This window comes from Eurytemora carolleeae, unplaced genomic scaffold (assembly GCF_000591075.1).
Source record: "Eurytemora carolleeae unplaced genomic scaffold, Eaff_2.0 scaffold1063, whole genome shotgun sequence".
Taxonomy (NCBI): Eukaryota; Metazoa; Arthropoda; class Copepoda; order Calanoida; family Temoridae; genus Eurytemora; species Eurytemora carolleeae.
In genome coordinates, this window is record NW_019396959.1 from 67,364 (window position 1) to 90,965 (window position 23,602).

The window sequence follows — 23,602 nt, forward strand, 5'->3', positions numbered from 1 at the left end:
AGCCCAAAAACGTCACAGCAAAGTGTACGGAAACCCTATTGCCCCCTCCTTGTATTCAATATCTCCTTGGACTTACCTCAAAGCCTTCCTTGCTGAAACGTCTCCGAAATTCCCCAATCGTAGATTTAAAGGTAAATCCCAATTTCCCAATCTAAATTAATTCGTTTGGAATTTTTCTACTTATATCTTTGCATTTTAATTCATTTAGACCTTCAATATTTCAAAATGTAAAAATGTCAAAAAAAAGTCAAAAAAGTTTATCAAAAACGTGGTATTTTCAAACCTGTCAAAATATAAATATTTATATTGGTCCATCCATACTTCAGCAACACGAATAGGATTCCATACCAGCACGTTGATATCAGATCTACAATATTAAACTTACAAAAAGGAGAAGATGAATAATTAAGACAGTAGTTGAACTAGGTTTGCCTAGTATAGGAGGAGGAATCACTTTTTCGAACGCATTGGCGATTAAGCACTACCTCCAAGGACAGTGACTGTAGTGTATGCCCTAAATATATATATTTACATACATATATTTGAAAAATTTGACTTCCAAGGATAAGGACTGTATTCTCTGTATATATATATATATTATATATCTTCTTAAAAAAAGAACATTTTCTATTGTTTTTTAAGATTGGTTATTGCTGGACACTGTGTAATCTATATATAAATTTGGCTTGTCTGTCTGTCTGTCTGTTTGTATCCAATAAACAGTAAACAAAAAGAACATGTTCACAATTTAAATAGAAGATGGGCGCGAAGCGCCCTAAAAGCCTAGAAAGAAGGGCGCGAAGCGCCTTGAATTTCTAGTCTATATAAACTTTGCATGTCTGTTTGTTTGTATCCAATAAACGTCAAAACGGCTGAATCGATCGAACCCAAATTTTTTGTGGCACCTCGTGTAATCCCAGGGAAGGCTATGAATGATCAAAATTTAAAAATTTGTGTTTAAACTTTTTTTGTTAAACTTTTTTTCAATTTTGAAAATCCGCGAATTTTGATTATGAAATCCGAAAACTTTTTTTAAAATGTACACAAAGAGAAAATGTTTACAATCGAAGTAGAAGATAAACGCGGAGCGCCCTAAAAGCCTAGTATATATACTCTACATACTCTATATATGCCCAACCCTACCTCCATGGATAAGGACTGTATGTTCTGTAAACATGCCCAACCCTGGAGCAAGGAACAATCTCTATCCGTCCTCCACACATCCACTGCCTCTACCATGAATACATTTCAATTCACAAGGACTTCAGAGCCCGCGATTTAAAAACTTCGGCTCGAGCCGTAATTCCTTAAACCCGACTTTAAGACCCAATCTTCGACCCAACTATGACGACAGCTTGTGTCACGTGATTGACAGCTGCGAGATCTTAGGCTCGACTTAAGGAGTTAAGCCCAATGAAAATAAAACCGACCTTGGTTGGTTTTAGTGGAGAATAAGGCTCAATGTTGGGTCTTATTCTCATCAAAACTCGGAATGCGCCAATTCCAACTATGAAAATCCGCCAAATATAACATTAAACCGGTTTTATGAACTAAATTCTGTTGAAAAATAGATGCAACTAAAATTCGAAAGCCCGAGCCGTAAATAAGGCTCAACAACAGCTTAGACCCGAGTCGTATTTTCTTGAATTTTTTAAATCGCCGGCTCTGGTTGGTCCTTAGCTCAGATTTTATGAATACTGAGCTAAGCAGAAGTTATTCAAACCATAAGTCAAACCTCCCAATTCAATAAATCCGATCTCTGAGGTCAGAATTGATAAATAGCAATTAGTAGTTGAACTGGGTACAGTTAGTTGAAATAATTATCCATTGTGACAACGAGTAGTGATTTAACTATACTTTACCTAATTCAGCTATTTTCTCCCAATTCATTAAATCTGATTTCAAATAATTGGAGGATTATAATTATTATATTATTTTATTGATAATATTTTCAAATTGCCTGTTTGTTTTGAATTGTCAATTGTCAAAAATTGTCTTTTTTATGCTTTTTTGTTGTGAATCAGACATGCAGTTCTTTTTTTCCATGGATCGAGGGTCACTTTCAATACCGTCTTCAACCCTTTTAATTGTACTGTAATGTAAGCGTAGTGAACATTTAATGCAAAATATCCTTGAAACCTTTAACTGATCACAAATGTGAAAGATTATGTCGATTTTCTGATTCCAGAAGGGTTGGTTTTCTGTAAATATCTCTAGTCTTTGTTTTAAGCAAGAAATACGCAAGTCACAGAGAAACAACAAATCAAAATAAACAGTTTAAAAAACATTCATTTCTAGTTTATTAAGGTCTATTAAAATGGTGAAAGTAAGTGTGGGGGTTGGGGGGAGCCAGCCCTAGAAAATCACAATATTTTTAAAATTTCTTTTATCTGATTAGAAATGCTATTTCCTAAAAGATAATTCAAGATTTTCTCCGCCCCATATCTCCATTCCTTCATCGTACAGACCGATCCTCTGAAACCAGTTCTTGTTGATTGTAAACAAACCTCCAGCCATTACTGGTGTACTGTACGGGGACCAGGGATGGGTCCTGGAACCACTGCAATAAAAATTGTCAAAAATGCTACTTTTAGAATTTAAAAGAATTTTGGAAATCTACTCACTTGATTTTTTCACTGATATGAGCCCAATCAAACTCCATTTTCCAATTGAAAACTCCCGTTAGATCATGGTGGACAAACTTAACAGAAATCATTTCATTTCTCTTGTTTTTCTTTAATTGGATCTAATCACATCCTACAAATTTAAACTCAGTGTTTGAAAATTTCAGGGTTTGGAAAACATACAAATAATATTTTTTTTTTTTTAAAAAGACCAAAGGTCGGAATATTTGTGTTAACTATATGACTATCAATAATCTGAAATGCTTGATCTCGTCATCAAATGTGAGCCCACACTGAGCACTACGAGAGCCGGTAATTCACCTTATATTGAAATGTTTTTTCATCAATTGCTTCAATCACAGGGGATGCAACTGTTTTTGGATCCTTAAAATATAAAGAAAAAATATTTTCTGTATTTTCACAGATATACTGTAATTATATAATATGATTGATTATTGTACTCAAGGGCAGCCGTAGTACATTTAAATTTCCGACCCGGGTCAAATTTTCCGGTCCCAGTTTGTACTGTATCGCCCGGTCATTGGGAAAAAGAAGCAGACATCCAATAGGACTAGCCGGCCGGTGCAACAAGGTTGACGCGGTCAGACTTTAGGTTGAATTTACTTTTACTGAAGGATCAGAGGTGCGTGTACTGTGTACGAAACGAATATCAAATGAAACAGAGATATCAAGAATAAAACGTTAAAAATTGCTTCCTCACTCATTCTTTAAGGTAGAAATGCCACAAATGATTTTCTAATGTGAAACTAATTAATTGGTTTAAGCTTTGTGTTTGAGAAGAAGGGAGATTTAGTGTTTCATCTCTTCCCCTAAAGTAGGATAAACATGTACATACACCGAGCCAAGGTTATAATGCAAGGAAAGTTATTTCAGAGGTGTACGCATCTTTTGTACTGCAGTGTACTTTGGGCGGTAATGTAAACACAAGACAGATGTCACAGCCCGACATGGGATCCACCTTTCACATAAAAAATCAATGAACTATTCTGGTCATAGGAAACTATTATGTGAATTTCAAAATTTTCAAAATTCAATGCTTTTATCCTCCTCGGATACTAAACGAACACTGATACATTCTATTCTTGTTTACAAATTCCGCCCGGAGAGAACTGGTTTCAATATGAACGCAGAGTATACGCAACTGCAATTAAATTTCCTTGCATTATAACCTTGCGCCGAGCCGCCACGCGATTACAGAACAAAGTTACTTTAAAAATATTTTAAAAATTTTTTATCTAGAAAAAATGTGATGTACCGAAAAATCACAGCTTTTTTGTGATTATGCTTAAAGTTAAAAATGTATATCAAAGAAAAAATCATTTTGAATTAATCTTTGATTATTTGCTTCAAAAAGGTTTGTCAAACCACACCAATAACATATATGTTTCATCTTTGTGTATGAATAAATTTTTAAAATATAATGATATCATTTACAATATTTCTGTTCTTTACCTTGTCAACCTGTAGAAGAAGAGGTTCCAGCCAGCCTTCAGTTGCCTAATAGAACCAAAACTTAGAAAAAGTATTGAATAAAATGGCCAAATTAAATTTATAGATAATTAAAAATCGTATAAAAAACAAAGATACTACAAAAATAATTCTAATTTACCAAGAAACAATCGAATTTTATATTTTTTCTTTTTTCTTAACATCTCATGAATTATTTGGCAAAATATAGAATTAGTTTGTGGGAATCACAAGACAACTCGATACAGAATATTTTTATTTATCTTTAATTTTTTTCTTCATATTTATTGGTAATCTCCCTCGATGTGTGAATCCAGAAAAGTAAGAACATCTGCTGTAGATGCTCTAAAATATTTAAAATAAAATATTACACCAGCTAAATTATTGTAGTCCTGCTAATTGTTATGACTTTACGGCGAGACTCATAATTGTTGAATAGAAAAACAAATGTTGGATTCAAGTTTTAATCTTAGAACAGTCCCATAAACTCAGCAGTGTGGACTGTGGATCGATTTGACCAATATTGATTAATAAGTTGATATGTTAAACCCCTGGTAAAAGCATTTGCTTTAAACAACACATAATACGTACAATACAATTCCGTAAATATTGTTTCCAGTCTGTTGTGGGTCTTACACTATGATTCAAAGAGACGCAAAAATGTAATGGTAACCAACCTTAAATATTTTTGATACATTTTTGTAAAAGTTAACTCATAATTATCACTTTAATTTTACGGGGAACATCTCTATAATTTAGATTTGACGTTTTATTATTATATATTGTTAAATATTTTATAGTTAAATATTCTATTATTAGATATATTATAGTTAAATATTGAAAATATCTCGATCTATTCAAAATTGTTAAAGGGTTAATTAGATGATTTGTAAAAATGACCTTACTCCAGCCAACCTTGATCTCATTAGTCCTTGTCTCTCACTGAAAAATTTAAAAGTTTTGATTTTTTTAAAATTAAACTGATCAAGTTAGAGGATTATTTCAAGTAAAAACAAAAAAAATATTAAAGGGAGTGACCGGCAATGTATGGTAGTTAAACTGTGAATGCAATATTGTTTTAGGATTCATTTGAGAAATTGAGACTTGTCAGCAAGAGTGCAAATTCAATTTTTAAAATCCTCCATCATTTTCTATTCTCGAGAAATGATTTTGAGAATCGGTTTTTTGAAAATTATTAAATAACAACGACGAAATATGTAACAAAAATTCAAGAGTAAACTAACCTAATATTTGGGAACATATTTCTCAATAGAAATTTGTCAATAAATCAATGTTATAATCAATTATATCCTTTTCATCATAATATTGAATTTCTTATTATTTACAAATTTGTTCACAGATTTCCTCAAATTCTTCAAATGTCGTCTTTTCAATAAAAATTGCAGAAAATCTACAGAAAATGTTTGTGAACAATGAGTCATTACAGAAACTAATAACTGAAAATTAGTTATTTTCTATGATACGAGTTAATTTTTATTTTCTCAATTTGTTCCTAACAAACTTATTATTTTAATGTCAAATTTTTGGTACATTTTTCGTGAAATCAAAAAATGAATGTGATCGACCAATAAAATCAATTTTTTCGAATTTAATCTTTCAAAAATACATCATTAAAATGTTATAGGAACGTGAGGGGTGAGAAATCTATGTTTAGAAGTATTAAAAAACCTTAGCCTAACAATCTTTATCTTAGGAATATCCTTAATGAACTCATCAAGCTTAGTTCCTAAAAATAAAGATTTTTAAAAATTTTGTGCTGAAGATTTTGACTGTTGACTGTAAATAAATAAGAAATAGAATATATAAATCTCCCCACTCTTCACACAAAGCTGAATATATCTGTATATGTCTAACTAAAACCCTCCTGTAAGGGACTGTTTTTCAATGGACTCTCAATTTTTAGAGTGGCATTCGCATTCGATTCGCAACGGCACCCTAAAAAGCTTAGTCTGACAGAATTATAGGGAAAGCATACTGGGTACCGTTGTAAATCGGACATGCCCCTCTTTCTTTTTTTTTAATGTCACTGGAATTTACAATGACAGACCCCTTAAATCATTAATAAGATAAAAAAAGAGATCAAAACGTTTGTCGATCAAATTTTGAGGGAAAAATCCAAGGATCGGATCAAAACATCTTTTGCATCTGTATAATTCATTTTCATGGTAATCATTAAACATGTATCCAATTGATTGTCGTCTTTGCTCTTATTAAAAAATCTCTTCGAAGTTTTTTTTGCAAAGGTCCTCTCTCTGACACTACGTTTCTTGGTAGATATAATTAAAACGATAATTCATCTTTTAAAATACAAATTCGGGTTGCAAAGATATAGGGATTAAAAAATCAGAGCTTGTGTTAAGAACTCAGTTCCTTTGTAACGAATAAAAACCCCTTCGCGGCATTTCTTATTAAAAAAGCGAAGACGGTAAGCATTCCACTTTTTTTTGGCAATCTCAGATCTGTGTTCTGAAATGTTTACCTAAATGTTCCAGGGTAGAGGCATCATCTACTAATATTATTTCATCAATAAGATGTTCAGGAGATCTGTTTAAAACTGAGAATATGGATCTGAAATTTAACAAGTTAAAGGGAGTGACAGGATGGTATAGTTGTCGAACTAAGAGTGCAGTATTATAAAATGAAATGTAAAATATATAATTGCGCCTCCGGTTTTGTAAAGCAATTATAGAACGTTTTTATACACTCTAAGAAATTTCAAATTTTCATCTTACAAAATTTGCTGGAGCACCATTTGAAGAATCAAGCTACTATGTTGACTTTGGCTCCGGTGCTACAGCACTGCACTTGCACTTTCAGTTCAACTGCCATACAAAGTCAGTCACTTTCTTAAATTAACGGAGCGAATGAAACATAAATTATAAATAAACTGGATTAGGGGTAACTATACAGAAGAGATGTCAACGTTTAGATTTTTCTAGATTTTAGCTTTCGTTACGATAGTGTTCATCAAAAGTATAAACGTTTGAAACGTTACGTTGCACATAATGAAATTTTATGGCATAGAGTAACGTTACGTAATGAATTTTCTGCCCTTGAATATCTTATACAACATTAAGCTTTGTAAATGTTAGAGAAAAAAGTAACCTCCGTTACGCTTTTGCATTTCCCGTTTTAAAAAACTTTCCCAACGTTGCGTTAAAGCTTTAGTAATATAACCACAATTTTTTAACGTTCCACTTTCATGCAAGGTAAATGTTTTAAGAGACCTTACGTTACACTTCCATTTTGTTTGAAAACAAAAAGGTGACAAACGTTTTGCTTTAATAAAACGTCTTTTAGGCATAGTTCTGCACGTTGCAATGCATTTCAGTGCAAAGAATATTTTTTGTTAACGTTACGTTTTATCTTAACTTTTTCAATATAAACTCTATTAATTACGTTCAGAAATTTTACTAAAATACAACTTTTCTTACGTTACGATTTATCGAAACGTTATTGTGAAAACTTTTGTGTTACACTTTTTTACAACTGACAATCAAAACTCTTTATTTTTTTCGTTTCTAAGAAAGATTTGAAAAAAATGTTCTATACGTTGCGTTGTATTAAAATGTTCAAGCCTTAACGTTTCTTACATTACGCTTCATTAAAAATAATATTGTTTCTAAATGAAAGCAGGTACATGATTTTTTCCGTGATAATTACATTCCTACTTTAGTATTTTTCATCCTAAGACATGCCATGCAAAAAAAAATTGTATTGGTAATCCCTTTTTTTACTCACCCTGTATTATGTATGTTGCTGTTGTATTGTTTACCTTTTTAGAGAATGTGTAGATTGTAGAAGAATATGCAATATAAAGATGTTATAATATTATTATTTTTAACGGTTTTTAAAATTTGAGAATGAAAGTTTTTAGCAATAGACTTTCAACTCAAGGGTGTGTCGTAAAGGGACTAGAGACGTAATTTCAAGTGAACTTCCATTTATGGAGTGGCATGTCCAGCATACATTTACAAGATAGGAAAACGCTGGTATTTTCAAATCATCAATCAGATAAAGGTATACACTTTTCCATTGGGAATCGAGCATGGCCCTCTTTAAATAGAGGATCACTTGAAATTATCATCGTGTATTTGACGAGCTTAAAAAATAGACATGTTTTGGGACACTTCATAAAATGAATTGAAATTCGGCAAGGCAAATCACTTTTGCATGCGGAACATTAGTTGTAAATTATTTTACGCTAATTTAGGGTTAATTTTTTTTTACTCAATGCAAACTGACCCTCCGGTGGATTTTTTTGTATCTAGCAGAATTCATAGTTTGAAATATCTAAGGTCTACAACATTAGCTAGTAAAGATATAGGGATTAGAAATATAAGTTTGTGACAACAACTCAATTCTTTTAGACTTTCTTATCTAACAGAAGTCATAGTATGAAATATGAAAAGTCTACAACACCAGCTTGCAAAGATATATTATATTAGAAAATTAGAATTTGTGGCGAATTTTTAGTTCTTTTTGTGTTTTTTTTTATGTTACTTACAAAGTGAGTAAAAAAGCGGCATAAGCTTTAGTTTACAAACCACAATGAAAATGTTTTCTGAATTCATGTTTGGGGTTTAAATATATCAAATAAAGTAAGACAAAGGCTATATTTTTTTAACGCAAACAACGCGAAATAAAATTGTATAACATTTTTTTAACAAATCAATTAAAAAATCAGTTTTTTATTTTATTCTAAACAACACGCATTTTCCAAATGATGAAATATTTTTGCATTTTAGTAAGTATCTACATTTCTAAATTTTTCAACCTCAAACATGAACTGAAGTTATGATTTCAATTAGTCAAATAAACATGAAACCTAGCAATTGTGTTATGTTCACAGACCCATTCCACTTAGTAAGTTGATTTTTTGCTATTGGTAAATCATTTGCTTTACAACAGAAAATGCATATGTAAAATTTCTTAAATGTCGTCTTCCGTTTCCAGACTTTTAATGGGTTGCATTAAACAATGGCAAAAGAAACATTTATAAAAGATTTGAATTTTCACTAATAGCTTGTTACAAAAAAATGTTTACACTTCAGTTTTTGTCAAATATACTAATCCCTATATCTTTTCAACCTGATGGTTTAAACCTTGTATATTTCCATATTAATTGTCTACGAAATCGGGTTGTAAAGGTATAGTAAATGAAAATTAGAGTTTGTGGCATAAACTCATTTTCTTTAAACTTGAAATGAAAAACAATTAGTCTTTACTGTCATAATCATCAGTTGAATCTCTTACATTGATATATTAGAGACGTTTTGAAATGTTTTGATTGGCAGAAATATTGTTACACTTTTGAAATTAAAACTCAGCCCTCATAGCCTAACGTTTTATGAACAATATTTTCATCAGGCATATATCTAACGTTAGACTAATCAATTTAGTATTCAGAGAAAAGTTATGAAACGTTTTGATTTTCAAAATTACAGTTTTTAAATATTGTATGTTACATTATTGAAATTTATACTCTGTAAAAAAACTTTCGTTTCCTGATTCTTAAAATAATAACCCATTTCTGAAACGTTGAATTTTTCATTATATTATAAGGGAAAACGTTTCAAAACGTTTTCATAAACAGTAATGCATTTTTTAGTTCTACAACGTTACACTTTTTATAAGTTGAATTTTGAAATAGAAAACCTTTCGTTACGATATTCAATCAAATCACAATAAATTTTTCAAACGTTAGACTTTCAAGCTCCCCATGGAAACAAAACATTTCTTTACGTTATAGTCAAACAAGTTGTATATGTTAGATAAATAACTTTACATTACCACAAAACGCTAACGTTGGGGGTAGGTTCTTCTAACGTTAACGTTTAACGTTAACGTTAGGTATGATCTCCTATAACGTTAACGTTTAACGTTAATGTTATATAGTATATATCCAAACGTTACACATTATTGTAACATAACGTACAAAAACGTACATTTTACGTTGCGTTACACTATCGTTGACATCTCTACATACAGTGAGACTCTCAACTATAATACTGTGAAATGGAAGACGACTATTAGACTCAAGTTCAATCGTTATAGCGTGGTAGGTGGTAACCCCCCTAACTCTCAAATCCAACCATAAAGTCACGTGATCAGTTCCATCTATCTATCAAAGACCCCAATGAACACTATCCATACTAAGTAATAAACAACGAGACATTTAACAGAGAATCACACATTTTGTTCAAATTTAACTGTTATACAATTACAATCTGCCCATGTTATCTATATCGTGGGTAAGGTTCGGTTTGGTTTGGATCTGGGCCGAGTGCTGTGGCAATTAATCTGGGCCGAACGGTGCAGTTAGGATGGCTAGGGGGCCAAGCGCTGGGGCTTACTTAACACTTAGTTGTTAAAGTTTGCTAAAATATTTAGAACTCTCAGATCATTACTTCAGGATTAAGTTTTTGTTACTCAAATACAATCTGCCCATGTTATCTATATCGTGGGTTAGGATTGGTTTGGATCTGGGCCGAGTGCTGTGGCAATTAATCTGGGCCGAACGGTGCAGTTAGGATGGCTAGGGGGCCGAGCGCTGGGGCTTACTTAACACTTAGTTGTTAAAGTTTGCTAAAATATTTAGAACTCTCAGATCATTACTTCAGGATTAAGTTTTTGTTACTCAAATACAATCTGCCCATGTTATCTATATCGTGGGTTAGGATTGGTTTGGATCTGGGCCGAGTGCTGTGGCAATTAATCTGGGCCGAACGGTGCAGTTAGGATGGCTAGGGGGCCGAGCGCTGGGGCTTACTTAACACTTAGTTGTTAAAGTTTGCTAAAATAGTTAGAACTCTCAGATCATTACTTCAGGATTAGTCTTTGTTTCCCAAATACAATTTGCCCATGTTATCTATATCGGTGGGTGGCCTCTTCTTCCGGGGTGGTCGAGGTTTCGTGATAAAACAAAAAAATATTTAATCACCCGTGGTTTCGGGCCAAAATTTAACCTAGGGGCCTTTTCATTACTCTAATTTTTAATTACCAAGTTCTTTTTTTAATAGTCAAAGAAACATACGAAATTATGCAATGTTCACAGATGTCTAGTTAGAATAGGGTTGATTTATTATATTACCTGATAAGCGTACTCCAGGCTTCATTACAAAAACAAATAATAATTGCTGTCGGTTTAAGTTTATCAAGAGAATTTAAATACTCTTCATTTCTATAGCACCAAGGATCCCTGGACAAGTTTAAACAGTTAAAACAACATAAACTTATACTTAGAGGCACTTTTAAATTTCGTTAACGTACGTTAAATCCGAAGAGAAAAGAATATATATTAGAGGGGAATTTACTAGAAAAAAGTGTAAAACGGCCATTTTGTTGTACTGTTTCCATACTGCAGGTGTACTTCACATATTTATGCTATATAACCTTTTGGGCCCTGGAATATCATTTTATAGAAAATCTAAAATTAATATTAAAAGAAAACCAAATTATGAAATAGGCTGGTATCATAATTGACCAAGGATCATTTCACTTAGACTCTATGCCTTTTACTTTACAAACGATGATTTTCCTTTATATCTATAAATCAAATGATGTTTTTATTCACCTAATTCACTATAAAGTTTATTTAACAGCTTTAAAAAATTCGAAATTGAAATGGATAGTCTAGGGAACATACTGTATTAATGTACTCTACTGCATATAATTTGTGAACATTTACATGATTTGTACACTTTGAACTCCCTTTCAGGCTGAAAGGGACTGAAAAAATTCATACCGAGAGATTCTCTAAATTTCCCTCTAATATATATTCTATTCTCTTTGGTTAAATCATTCGATGGAATTGAGTTCTTGCAAAAAGTTCAAATGTTCTAAACCTAATAGTGTAAACTTATGATATTTCAAACTTAACTGTAACATAATCTATAGTTTGAAATATCTAAGGTCTCCGACATCCGATTGCAAAGCCATAGAATTAGAAAATCAGAGTTAGAAGCCAAAACTTATTATTTAAAAGTTCAAGTTTATTGGAATGAAAAAATGTCACTTTGAAATTATTTAGTATTTACCTTCGATCCGGTAGAGTTCTATTGAGAGATATGATTTCACTGATATATTCATCAAAAGCATGATCAATAAACATCAAATCTGAGTTTTAAAATATTTTCAAATAAAAATTTTATGATTGTTTTATATCATATTTTAAAAATTGATCTTGATTATATTTTTTGCTAAATATTAGGAAGAAAAAGAAAACTAATTTCATTCATAAGTTTACTAATTTTTTAAAACTAAGATCAACTCTAAGAAAAACATGTTTTAGGTTTTTTGGCTGAAATGTTTTTGCAGCGATAACAAAATATTAAAAATTCCTCTTTTCAATTTTTCATCAGAATTCATTTCCTTCAATAGGACACCTAAATGAAAATAAAATTCAATAAAAAAATTAAAATCATCGAAAAACTACAGTGGTAGACTATTTTATCAATACAATGAAGACGACTTTTGATTTAATTTTGATTTATATCAAGCTGTCAAGCGGCATGGATACACATAAACAAAGAAGTCAAGAGAAGCTGTCAATTAAAAAAATTAATTACTTATAAACTTGTTATTCGAAAAAACTTGTTAACAATCAAAACTTAAATAAAAAAGTTGTCTTTATTGTATTGATAATATCACCTACCACTGTATTTTTACCTGTTCCAAGATCCCCAGGTAGCAGTTGATCAGCCTCAAAGAGTTTCAAGGCTTTCTCCTGCTCTTCAAGATTTTCTGCAGAAAGAATAACATTATTCTATAAAATATAAAGAGGTGCGACAGGCTTAACAAATTATAATTTGTTTTAGAATATATTTTTCTTTAAAAATCATTCTTTTAATTAAAAATTAAAAATGGTTTTTCCAGCAAGTTTATTTTGAGATAAAAGAGCTTCATGATCATTGGGAGGTTTTTAAATTGAAAAAGTATTACTGGAATTTCGAAACTTTTTTTCTGAATTTTTAAACTTCTTAAAAAAATGCAGGTATCTGAATAGAAATAGGATCATCATTTTGATTATAATTTAGAACGTTAAGAACCAAATTTCAATTAAACAATAAAGGAGTTGAGTCTTTACCACAAACTCAAATTTTCTTATCTTCAAACTTAGATTATTTGATCTGACAGGATTCATAGTTTCTAAGGTCTACAAAATTGGGTTGCAAAGATAGGTATTAGAAAATCAGAGTTTGGGACAAAGACTCAGTTCCTTTGATCCAAATAGGACATAAATTGTTTCCTTGATCGAATATGTGAGCTTTGAAATTTTTTTAAAATAAAAATTTAAAATATAAATTCGTGAATGAAAATGATTATCAAATTAATTAGAATAATAAATGATAGATTCATTAATCACTAATTTTTGTGAAAAACTCGATTTTTTTATTTTTGAAAAATACCTTTGTGAACTCCTGACAACTCTTTGTCGTAGACCAAAGTAAGATGAAGGTTGTACAGAGGGGATTCTTTTTTACTAAAACAAATATTTTCAATTTTTGACAAAATTTGAAGTATACATTCCATCTTATAGCTATCTACAACAAAACTTCTGATTGTTATTAAAAATTAATGCTGTTAGCCAGGCATACAATTTTAATGAAGATATTCTCTGTCCATGGAGAAAAAAAATGTGATTGAACAATGTGTGGATTACAAAATAACAACAATCTTTCGATTTTTTTCCTCAGGGTGATTTTACATAAATAAACTACAAAAAAATATAAAATAAATATTATGGGCCATGTTGTGTTTATAAAAGGGTAAACCAAAATTTAATTAATAAAATGAATCTACCTTTTAGTATCAGGATAATTGGATGAAACTAACTCATCATAATCAGCCTAAAAACCATCAGAAATATTATGTTAGAAAAATGAAAGAAGTAAGTTTAGATATAATTAGTTTTTTTTAATAATAAGTTTAAAAGAACTCACATCAGTTAATGCATTGATAAGAGCATCTTTATCCTTCACTTTTCCATCAACAATCAGGGACTGAAATCCATACTTAACAACAAACATAAATACATAATCAATCCAATTCTCTTACAGCCAGCTTATACCTGTTCAGCTAAATCTATATACTTCATCTCCAGTTCCATATCTTCATCTTCTTCATCAATACCTCCTTCAGATACACCTTCTTCATCAATATCTTCGGTAGATAGACCTTCTTCATCAATACCTCTTTTAGATACACCTTCCTCATTAATACCTCCTTTAGATACATTCTCTTCATCGATACCTCCTTTAGATAGACCTTCTTCATCAATAAAACCTTAACATACATTCCCCTCATCAATACTTCCTTTAGATGCATTCTCTTCATCAATACCTCTTTTAGATACACCTTCTTCATCAATACCTCCTTTAGATACACCTTCTTCATCAATACCTCCTTTAGATACACCTTCTTCATCAATACCTCCTTTAGATACATTCTCTTCATCAATAAAACCTTAGCATACATTCTCTTCATCAATACTACCTTTAGATATATTCTCTTCATCAATAATACCTTTAGATACATTCTCTTCATCGATACCTCCTTTAGATAGACCTTCATCATCAATAAAACCTTAACATACATTCTCTTCATCAATACTACCTTTAGATATATTCTCTTCATCAATACTACCTTTAGATACATTATCTTCATAAATATACTACCTTCAAATACACTATCTTCATCAATAGTACCTTTAGATACATTATCTTCATCAATATTACCTTCAAATACATTGTCTTCATAAATACCTCCTATAGATACATTCTCTTCATCAATACTACCTTTAAATACATTGTCTTCATAAATACCTCCTATAGATACATTCTCTAAATAAATATTACTTTCAAATACATTCTCTTCATCAATACTACCTTTATCTAACGAAGGAGCTAGTTGATCTGGCTAAATTATACCTTCAGAAAGAGGAACATTAATTTCTTCAGATTTGTGTTCAGGGGTCCAAATATTCTCGGATGGAGTTTTATCTCTGTAAAACAAATTGTCAATTTGAAATAAAAATTTTAGAAAATAAGATTATTAAGTTATATGGCAAAAGAAGTTATTTTAAAACAATTATGTTACTGATTGTCTCGTTAATCTCATGTATAAAGTAGTTATTCTTTCTTTGTACAGTTCAAACGGATTAATCTAACTTCTCTTGCTTATCCTGTAGTGGTCGAATCCTGCAGTGATAACTAAAATTGATGGATTACTCACTAATCAGTCAAATTCAAAATTTGTCACTGTGAAAATCAAGCATTGTAGATTAGCGCTAAATCACAGATTCGACCTCTGATAAAATAATAGAATAGACAGGTATAAAAACAAGATTGATCATGTTTCCTGTCATTTTCTTGTTTACAATCCTCATCTACAGTACAGATCTCACAGTAAACAACTAAACAGAGTTTAGAATTAACATATATGTAATATGTATATGTGATCCGGGTCGAAATTGTTCAGAGGTATAAAATTTAACCAAAAAAACAATTTGAAATTTAAAGTAAACTTTAAAGCCATATTTTGTAGGTGTCCTAGTAAACATGGCAATTAAGTGGTGAAACTCTATCACAGTGTGCTTGAAGGACCATTTTTTGAGATTCTGAGAAAGCTCATCAAAACGAACATTTTGCGAAATGTCAGCACTTTTTCCTGAGGCAAATTTTTCTGCAATTCACCTATTTGCAAAGCATTGTTTTATTGACATTTTTCAGCTCTTTATATAGAAACTTACGTACAAAATTTTGGAAAAATACCTGTATGTGGATGTAAAATATTCTTTAAGATAATCTGTTTTAGCTGAGAATATAATTATAATTCTTTTCTCTTTACTTTTGACCTCTATTTCTGATTCACAGGAATATATGTACTGGAGATTTAAAGTTGTATTTCCTCCCAGAGAAGACCTACTAAAGTCCCAGAGCTTTTGTTTACCCTTTGCTCCAAACCTTTCCCTATCTTATATTCTAATCCTTTACATACCCCATACTCAAGACCTTTCCGCTTATCATTTACTATAGAATTTTTTCCTTATCCATTAATATAAACCTTTCTTTATCCTATAGAATGTTCCACAAATCGTTTACTATAGACATTTCCCCTTATCATTTGCTATAGACCTTTCCCCTTATAATTTACTATAAACCTTTCTTCTTATCTTTTACTCTAAACCTTTCGAGACCCTTTTCTCTAGACCTTTCTTCTTATTCTTTACTCTACTTGTCTTTTCCTTATCCTATACTCTAGTCCGGCCTTTCCATACCCTTTACTCTAGTCCTTTCCCCTTATCCTTTACTCTAGACCTTTCTTTTTATTCTTTACTCTACTTGTCTTTTCCTTATCCTTTACTCTAGTCCGGCCTTTCCATACCCTTTACTCTAGTCCTTTCCCCTTATCCTTTACTCTAGACCGGCCTTTCCATACCCTTTACTCTAGACCAGAGACCTTTTCCTTCATTCTTTACTCTAGTTCTTTCCATACCCTTTACTCTAGTCCTTTCCCCTTATCCTTTACTATAGACCGGCCTTTCCAACTCCTTAACTTTAGACCAGAGACCATTACCTTTAGTCGTTTCCTTTTCATACCCTTTACTCTAGACCTTTTTCTTTATTCTTTACTCTAGTCCTTTCCATTCTCTTAAAACTAAATCTTTATCTAACCTTTACTATAAATCCTAAAGGATGAGAATGGGTTTATAATAAGAAAAGGATAGGTCAAGAGTAAAAGATGTGGAACTGTTTAGAGTAATGGATAAGGGTAGGGGTACGAGTGAAGGATAATTAAAGGTTCAGGGGTAGAGACTAAAGAAAGCATTAGGAGTAAAAGATATGGAAGGGTTTAGAGGAAGGATAAGAAAAGGATTAAGAATAGTTTAGAGTGAAGAATGAGGAAGGGTTTAGAGAAAATGATAAGGCAAATTTAGATTTAAGAATAAGAAAATGATAAGGTAAATTTAGATTTAAGAATAAGAAAAGGTTTAAAGAAGAGGATTGTGAAGTTTTATTTCCACTTTCAAAACCCTTCTTTTTCTTTTTCTCCTAAACCTTCCTTTCCTTACCACAAGCATGCTCTATCCTTGACCTAAACCTTTCTTATCCTTTACTCTAAACCTATACTTGTACTTTACTTTAAACCTTTTGCTCTAAAACTTTTCTTATCTTTACACTAAACCCTTTTATTTCTTTCACTTCTAATTTTGTCCCTATCCTTTACTCAAAACATTTTCTTATCCTTTCCTTATCCTTACCTCTCTAAACCGTTCCTTATTCTTTACTTTAAACACTTACATATCTCTCACTCTTTATTTTTCCTTTTCCTTCGCCCCAAACCATTCTTTTTTTTACTTTACTTCCTGATGCCCTCGTTGCCATTTCCATTTACTTTAATATAATTCGTTTCTTATGTTTTACTTTACATTTTGCTTTATCCTTTCACTTAAAATCCTATTTCACCCTTTATACTTAAAAAATTAAAATATAAAAGTTTCGATATGATTTTTTATGAATTACTATGCGTTTTAAGATTTTAAACCGACCAAACTTAACTCCAAAAGAGCAAGAAAAAAAGTTCAAAAAAAGAAAGGGTTGAAGTCAATAAAAAGGAAAGTTTCAGAGTAAAGGATAAAGGAAAGGTTCGAGAGAAGGTTATGGAAAGTTTCAGGATAAAGGATAAGGGGAAAGGTCTAAATTAATGGTTATAGAAAGGTTCAGGGGAAAGGTCTAAATTAATGGATATAGAAAGGTTCAGGGGAAAGCTCTAAATGAATCGGTATGGAAAGGTTCAGGAGAAAGGTCTAAATTAATGGATATAGAAAGGTTCAGGGGAAAGCTTTAAATGAATGGATATAGAAAGGTTCAGGGGAAAGCTTTAAATGAATGGGAATAGAAAGGTTCAGGGGAAAGCTCTAAATGAATGGGTATAGAAAGGTTCAGGGGAAAGGTCTAAATTAATGGATATAGAAAGGTTCAGGGGAAAGCTCTAAATGAATGGGAATAGAAAGGTTACGGGGAAAGGTCTAGATGAATGGAAATAGAAAGGTTCAGGATAAAGAATAAGGGGAACGGTTAAATGTTGATTCAGGGTTAAGGATAAGGGGAAAGGTCTTGAGTACATAGTAAAAATTCTATAAATATTTTTTTAAAGCTAAAACAGAGTATCTAAAAGAACAATATAGAAAGGTTCAGAATAAAGGATAGGGGGAAAGGTCTAACGGATATAGAAAGGTTCAGGATAAAGAATAAGGGGAAAGGTTTAAGGCTTCAGGGTATAGAATGGTTCAGGGTTAAGTATAAGGGGAAAGGTCTTGAGTACAGAGTAATTATATCCTCAACTAAAACAGTGTATCTTAAAGAACATTTTACATCAAAATACGGGTATTTTTCAAAAAAAAAATTTAAGTAAGTTTCTATATAAAGAGCTGACAAATGTCAATAAACCATTACTTTGCTAATATGCGAATTGCAGAAAAATTCGCCTTAGGAAAAAGTGCTGACATATCTCAAAATGTTCATCTTGATGAGCTCTTTCAGAATCTCAAAAATGTTACATGGGATTTTTCTGATATCTTAGAGGTCATTCAAGCACATTGTGCTATACAACTGCAGATATTCAACCAGTTTGGTATTGCCATGAGAAAACTTTGTTAATATAACGGCGAATTTTGGTTATCAGCCCTTTTTTCCGTGGTTAAACTTTACACTTGTATTTGACTAAAGATAAACAGTTTTTTCAAATCTATAATATACATTACATACAATACATTATTCCAGAGTCAAGACTTATCTAGCCAATAAGGGCTAAGCATAGAAAATGAGGATAGGAAGAAGGAAAAGGAAAAAAAGAATGCCGTACTATATTGATTTTAGTGAGTAATTTGCATGTTACAGAAAAGGGTAGAAGATTGGAAGATATTCGCCAACACAGCTCTGCAACTTTATAAATGGAAAAAATTCATCTTTCTAATTCACAGAAAGAGCAAACAAAATCAATTCTTATCAACACGTATTTTCATGAAAGACAGTTGGATTTGAAGCAAGAAAATTATTTATATTGTTCCAAAAAAGATGTCTTCATTGTTCTTTTAAATCTATGAAGAGATTTAATTTCTGTAAGGTATTAATGTCCACTTTGTTCCCTTGCCTAAACAAGGTTTTTAGAATTAGGTTCAAGTTGACCAACCCTCTCCTTCAAGGTGGGACAGCAGAAACTTATGAATGCAGTTCAAGTTGATTATGGTTCAAGTTGAACATGGTTCAAGTTGAACATGGTTCAAGTTGTAAATGGTTCAAACTGAATATGGTTCAAGTTGAACATGTTCAAGTTGAATATGGTTCAAGTTGAACATGGTACAAGTTGAACATGGTTCAAATTAACCATGGTTCAAGTTGAACATAAATGGTTCAAACTGAATATGGTTCAAGTTGAACATGTTCAAGTTGAATATGGTTCAAGTTGAACATGGTACAAGTTGAACATGGTTCAAATTAACCATGGTTCAAGTTGAACATTGTTTAAGTTGAACATAACATGGTTCAAGTTGAACATGGTTTAAGTTGAACATGGTTCAAGTTGAACATGGTTCAAATTAACCATGGTTCAAGTTAAACATGGTTCAAGTTGAATATGGTTCAAATTAACCATGGTTCAAGTTGAACATTGTTTAAGTTGAACATGGTTCAACTTGAACATGGTTCAAGTTATTATATCAAGTCAAGTTATTATATCGTTAGAACTGACGAGGGTCAACCCAGACCGAAATATATTTTCAATAAATGTGGAACTAACATCTAGTTTTTTACTCTACAGAGGTTTGGTCCATCACCATCACCGAATTTAAGTATACTTGATGTTGTTACATAGCAGATATAGTGCTACTTGTAACTTATCAAATCACTTACTTAGTGATATTGGTCTGTTTACACCGCACAATTGCTTTGTCTATAAATGTTTATTGAACGAATTGGACTATTTATAGTCATAACTTGAGTTCAAATGTCGTCTTCCTTTTCCAGATATTTTTTTTGTTTTTCATTGAGGTTCAAAGTCATAATAGAAAATTCGATTTACCTAAAATTTCCATAAGGAAATATAGAGCTAAGAATCTCATTTTCTGTCTTTAAAACTCTAGATTTTGTTTTCTTCACTTTTCAAAATAATTGATTAGTTTCATAAAGTTCTATATATTGAACTGAGTTTTCTCGACCTGTGTATACCTTCACAGATGTAAAATACGGAGTTTAATGAGAAATATGTAAGTTATCATACAGTTGGAGAACAATTAGATTAGAAACTTATAGAACAGATGTGTACCAAAGATATATAAATTAAACATTAAAGGGAATATTCGAGAAAAATGAAAGAGGGTATAGGCTTACAGCGAAAAATAAGCGCTATTGATCGCTACTAATCTTACTTCTATCTGTTGTGTCTGTTGCAACATTCAACTTGGATCGTAAAATAATCAATTTAATTCCAAACAAATAATTCAGATATTACAACCAATAATCATTGAGTTGTCGATATTTCATGATATTTCTTTATTTTATATGATCTGAGAGTTACTTTTGAAAACTTTTATTCCTGTCTCTAGGATGTTTGATAATGAAGACGACATTTTAATATTTTCCAGGAATGTTCGAAAATTCAGCGGCACAAAATATTATTTAAAAAACAAAATCAAATATATTATGAAATATTAACTATATACGAATGCGTCGAAAAATAATCGAGGACTAGTGTTTGTAATAACTGAATGATTTGTTTGGAATTAAATTGATTATTAATGTTGCAACTTTCCGCCTTTGTATGGACACTAAGTTCTTCGGCATGAGTCGTTTTTAACAATTTTCTCCAGATAGACGCAACAGATAGAATGAAGTTAAGTAGCGATCAAAAGCGCTTATTTTTCGCCGTAAGCCTATACCCCCTTTCACTTGTCGCTAACACTCCCTTTTTAATGAAGATATTAAAGGGACTCGAAACGTAATTTCAGATGACCCTCCGTTTTAGAGCACGGCAAGTCAATGATAGATCAATCTGCACCCATCTGTGTTTTTAAAAAATTGGTTATTTTCGATTGAAATCAAATTTTTAATTTAAAAAACAACTACATTTCCCCCATTAATGATAAAATTATGGTTAAGATTTCAAAATCATATGATTGGCCGGAAGATCTACGTTGAAAATGCATTCATGTATTTAGTAAGGACAACTTCCCGTGATTTCACTATTCCAGGTTAGATCAAATTAATGAGAAAGAAAGTCACAGTAGGTACATTGGTCGGTGTTTTATATCAAACCAATGAAGATGACTTTTGGATTTAAGTTTTGATTTTTAACAAGCTTTTTCCTAAATTCCTTCTCTTTGTTTCGATGTTTATTTGAATCCATGCTGCTGGAAAGCTTGGTAAATGGTAATATTTAAGTTATAGATGTTTTTTTAGAGAGCTGGCCTTAAAAATTTGCTATCGGGACATGTTACACACTCCCCAATCCCGAGTTATCTTGTCAAAAAAAATATTGGTTTAATATCTATACATGTTTTTGTCAAATGTGTTTTAGGACTGATAAGTGATGATGGTGAATGTAAGCAAACATCAAAATATACATATTTCCTACTTTGTTGTATGAGTACTGTAGACATTAAAGAGCATCTATAACCCCATTCGGATTCTAGATAGTATGAAAATATTGATTTAAATATTACCATTCCCCCCATCATATCTCGTCTAGGTGTACTTTGCATGTTTTTGTGACAATAAAACAGTTGTTGTATTAAAAATTGTCTGGCACTTACAAATTAGAAAATTAACGGTGATAGGTTATAAGCTACGCACATTAGTCCGACATAAGTTGCAGCAAAAAGGCGAAAAATCATAAATATGTTGATAGATTATCTGCGAAAGGAAAAATCTGCAAAAAAAGTGCAGAATTTGACAGTGTTAACATTTGTCACGCCAAGCGGCAGAATCAGCCAATTATTAGCTATTTATCATAACAAATACAAGGGTTACTCAGAAAGAATGGGAATTTAATGACGACCTAAATCTATTTCAGTACAACGATTTGAAGGTTAAATTAAGGATTTAAAACACGTTTACACCTCAGAAAGAATGTTGGAAGAAAGATTTAATAAATTTTGTACAGCCGTCTCTGAAGTCTCAACCTTTGTTGATAACCCTCTATATAATCCTGGCTTAAGAAATTGAATCTCTTTCTTTTTGTCCAATATATCTTGGATGGGGCAGGGGCGGGGGGTCTTTCCCCCTTGTTGAGAAAGGGGGTTGTGATAAATATTGATAGTTCGACTACTTTACACACTCTTTTAAATGTAAGACCTCTAATTTTATATGTTTAGCATCCTGTGCAAACTATGTCGAAATGTGTTCTTTACCCTATCTCTGCTGGGGTACTTGAAAACCAGGATACGCTGGGGGGGGGGGGCAATTTGACCCCCCNCTTCAACATTCCATTATCAGAAAGTGAAGAATACGACATTTGATGAATTCTTTGGATGTATTCGTTATTAAGGGTTTCACTGTAGCTCAACATTTGAAGTTTTATTATGTCATATAAATAATTTCCCTTCTTTTACTTAAATAAATGTTTGAATTTTGCTTTTTTTTTTATTTGTATTTTTCGCGAAATTTTCGTTTTTTCTGCATAATTTCCATTTTTTCGCGAAATTTTCACGAGCGAACGAAATGCGAAAATGAAGCGAAATGGTCGTGAAAATTTTTTTTCGCGAAACGAATTTTCCTTTTCGCTGGAAACATAAGATCGACTGTAGAGATGTTATTGAGCTTTTTTCCTTGCATCCATGCTTGAAGCCAGCATTTGAAAAAAAGCCTTTTTTTCTTTAGGAGATAATTAAAATACCAACTCTGACATTCAGATCGTCAAATTAAAAAGCTTCTTATCGTCTTTTATATCTAATCCTTACTGGGCAAATAGATTATCAATCTATTTGTTATTTGGTAATAAAACTACGGTCGTCTATAAAACACTTTTTAGAAAAGCCCTTGAAAAAAGTGACCAATTTTCAAAAGTGAAATAAAGATATTTTCCAACGTACTTTTTGGATTTTGCATGGTACCTGACTTTCACAGATTTAGAGGCAAAGGTTTTGAAAAGGAATTCGGCCAAATACATATGCCTTGAAAAATTCTGCTATAGTCAATATACAATACATATGTATTTGGCCAATTCATACTTTCACACTGTATATCAAATCCTTCCTACGTTGAAAATGCATTCATGTATTTAGTAAGGACAACTTCCCGTGATTTCACTATTCCAGGTTAGATCAAATTAATGAGAAAGAAAGTCACAGTAGGTACATTGGTCGGTGTTTTATATCAAACCAATGAAGATGACTTTTGGATTTAAGTTTTGATTTTTAACAACCTTTTTCCTAAATTCCTTCTCTTTGTTTCGATGGTTCAAGTTGAACA

At 31.6% G+C, this 23,602-nt stretch overlaps 1 protein-coding gene across 3 annotated transcripts; it reads right to left on the minus strand.

Moving 5' to 3' along the window:
* Positions 1–60: 60 nt before the first annotated feature.
* Positions 61–20,405, minus strand: LOC111710516 (polypeptide N-acetylgalactosaminyltransferase 5). 3 transcript variants are annotated; one of them, XM_023484615.1, is made up of 24 exons: positions 20,217–20,405; positions 15,495–15,549; positions 15,065–15,138; positions 14,661–14,720; positions 14,478–14,570; positions 14,206–14,420; positions 14,078–14,149; positions 13,938–13,984; positions 13,544–13,617; positions 12,804–12,878; positions 12,476–12,520; positions 12,173–12,251; positions 11,227–11,334; positions 6,613–6,701; positions 5,802–5,859; positions 5,013–5,054; positions 4,412–4,457; positions 4,098–4,142; positions 2,946–3,008; positions 2,625–2,701; positions 2,411–2,560; positions 1,144–1,230; positions 284–367; positions 61–151 (listed from the first exon to the last, which is right to left on the minus strand). In XM_023484615.1, exons 1-24 carry the CDS (start codon positions 20,254–20,256, stop codon positions 73–75), a joined length of 1,857 nt encoding a protein of 618 aa, XP_023340383.1. In that variant the 5' UTR covers positions 20,257–20,405; the 3' UTR covers positions 61–72. The 3 variants fall into 3 exon arrangements, with proteins under 3 accessions (XP_023340383.1, XP_023340385.1, XP_023340384.1); XM_023484617.1 differs by lacking the exons at positions 14,478–14,570; positions 14,661–14,720 and having other exon boundaries at positions 14,206–14,315; XM_023484616.1 differs by lacking the exons at positions 14,478–14,570; positions 14,661–14,720.
* Between the last annotated feature and the right edge of the window lie 3,197 nt (positions 20,406–23,602).

Bases quoted from the DNA above. Each gene is read 5' to 3' on its own strand.
- LOC111710516 (XM_023484615.1), bottom strand. From the start codon at position 20,256: ATGAGATTCTTAGCTCTATATTTCCTTATGGAAATTTTAG. The intron at 15,550-20,216 runs GTAAATCGAATT...AACTCTGTTTAG, and splicing joins TTTCCTTATGGAAATTTTAG to TTGTTTACTGTGAGATCTGT. The intron at 13,618-13,937 runs GTAGATTCATTT...TATTTGTTTTAG, and splicing joins AATTATCCTGATACTAAAAG to TAAAAAAGAATCCCCTCTGT.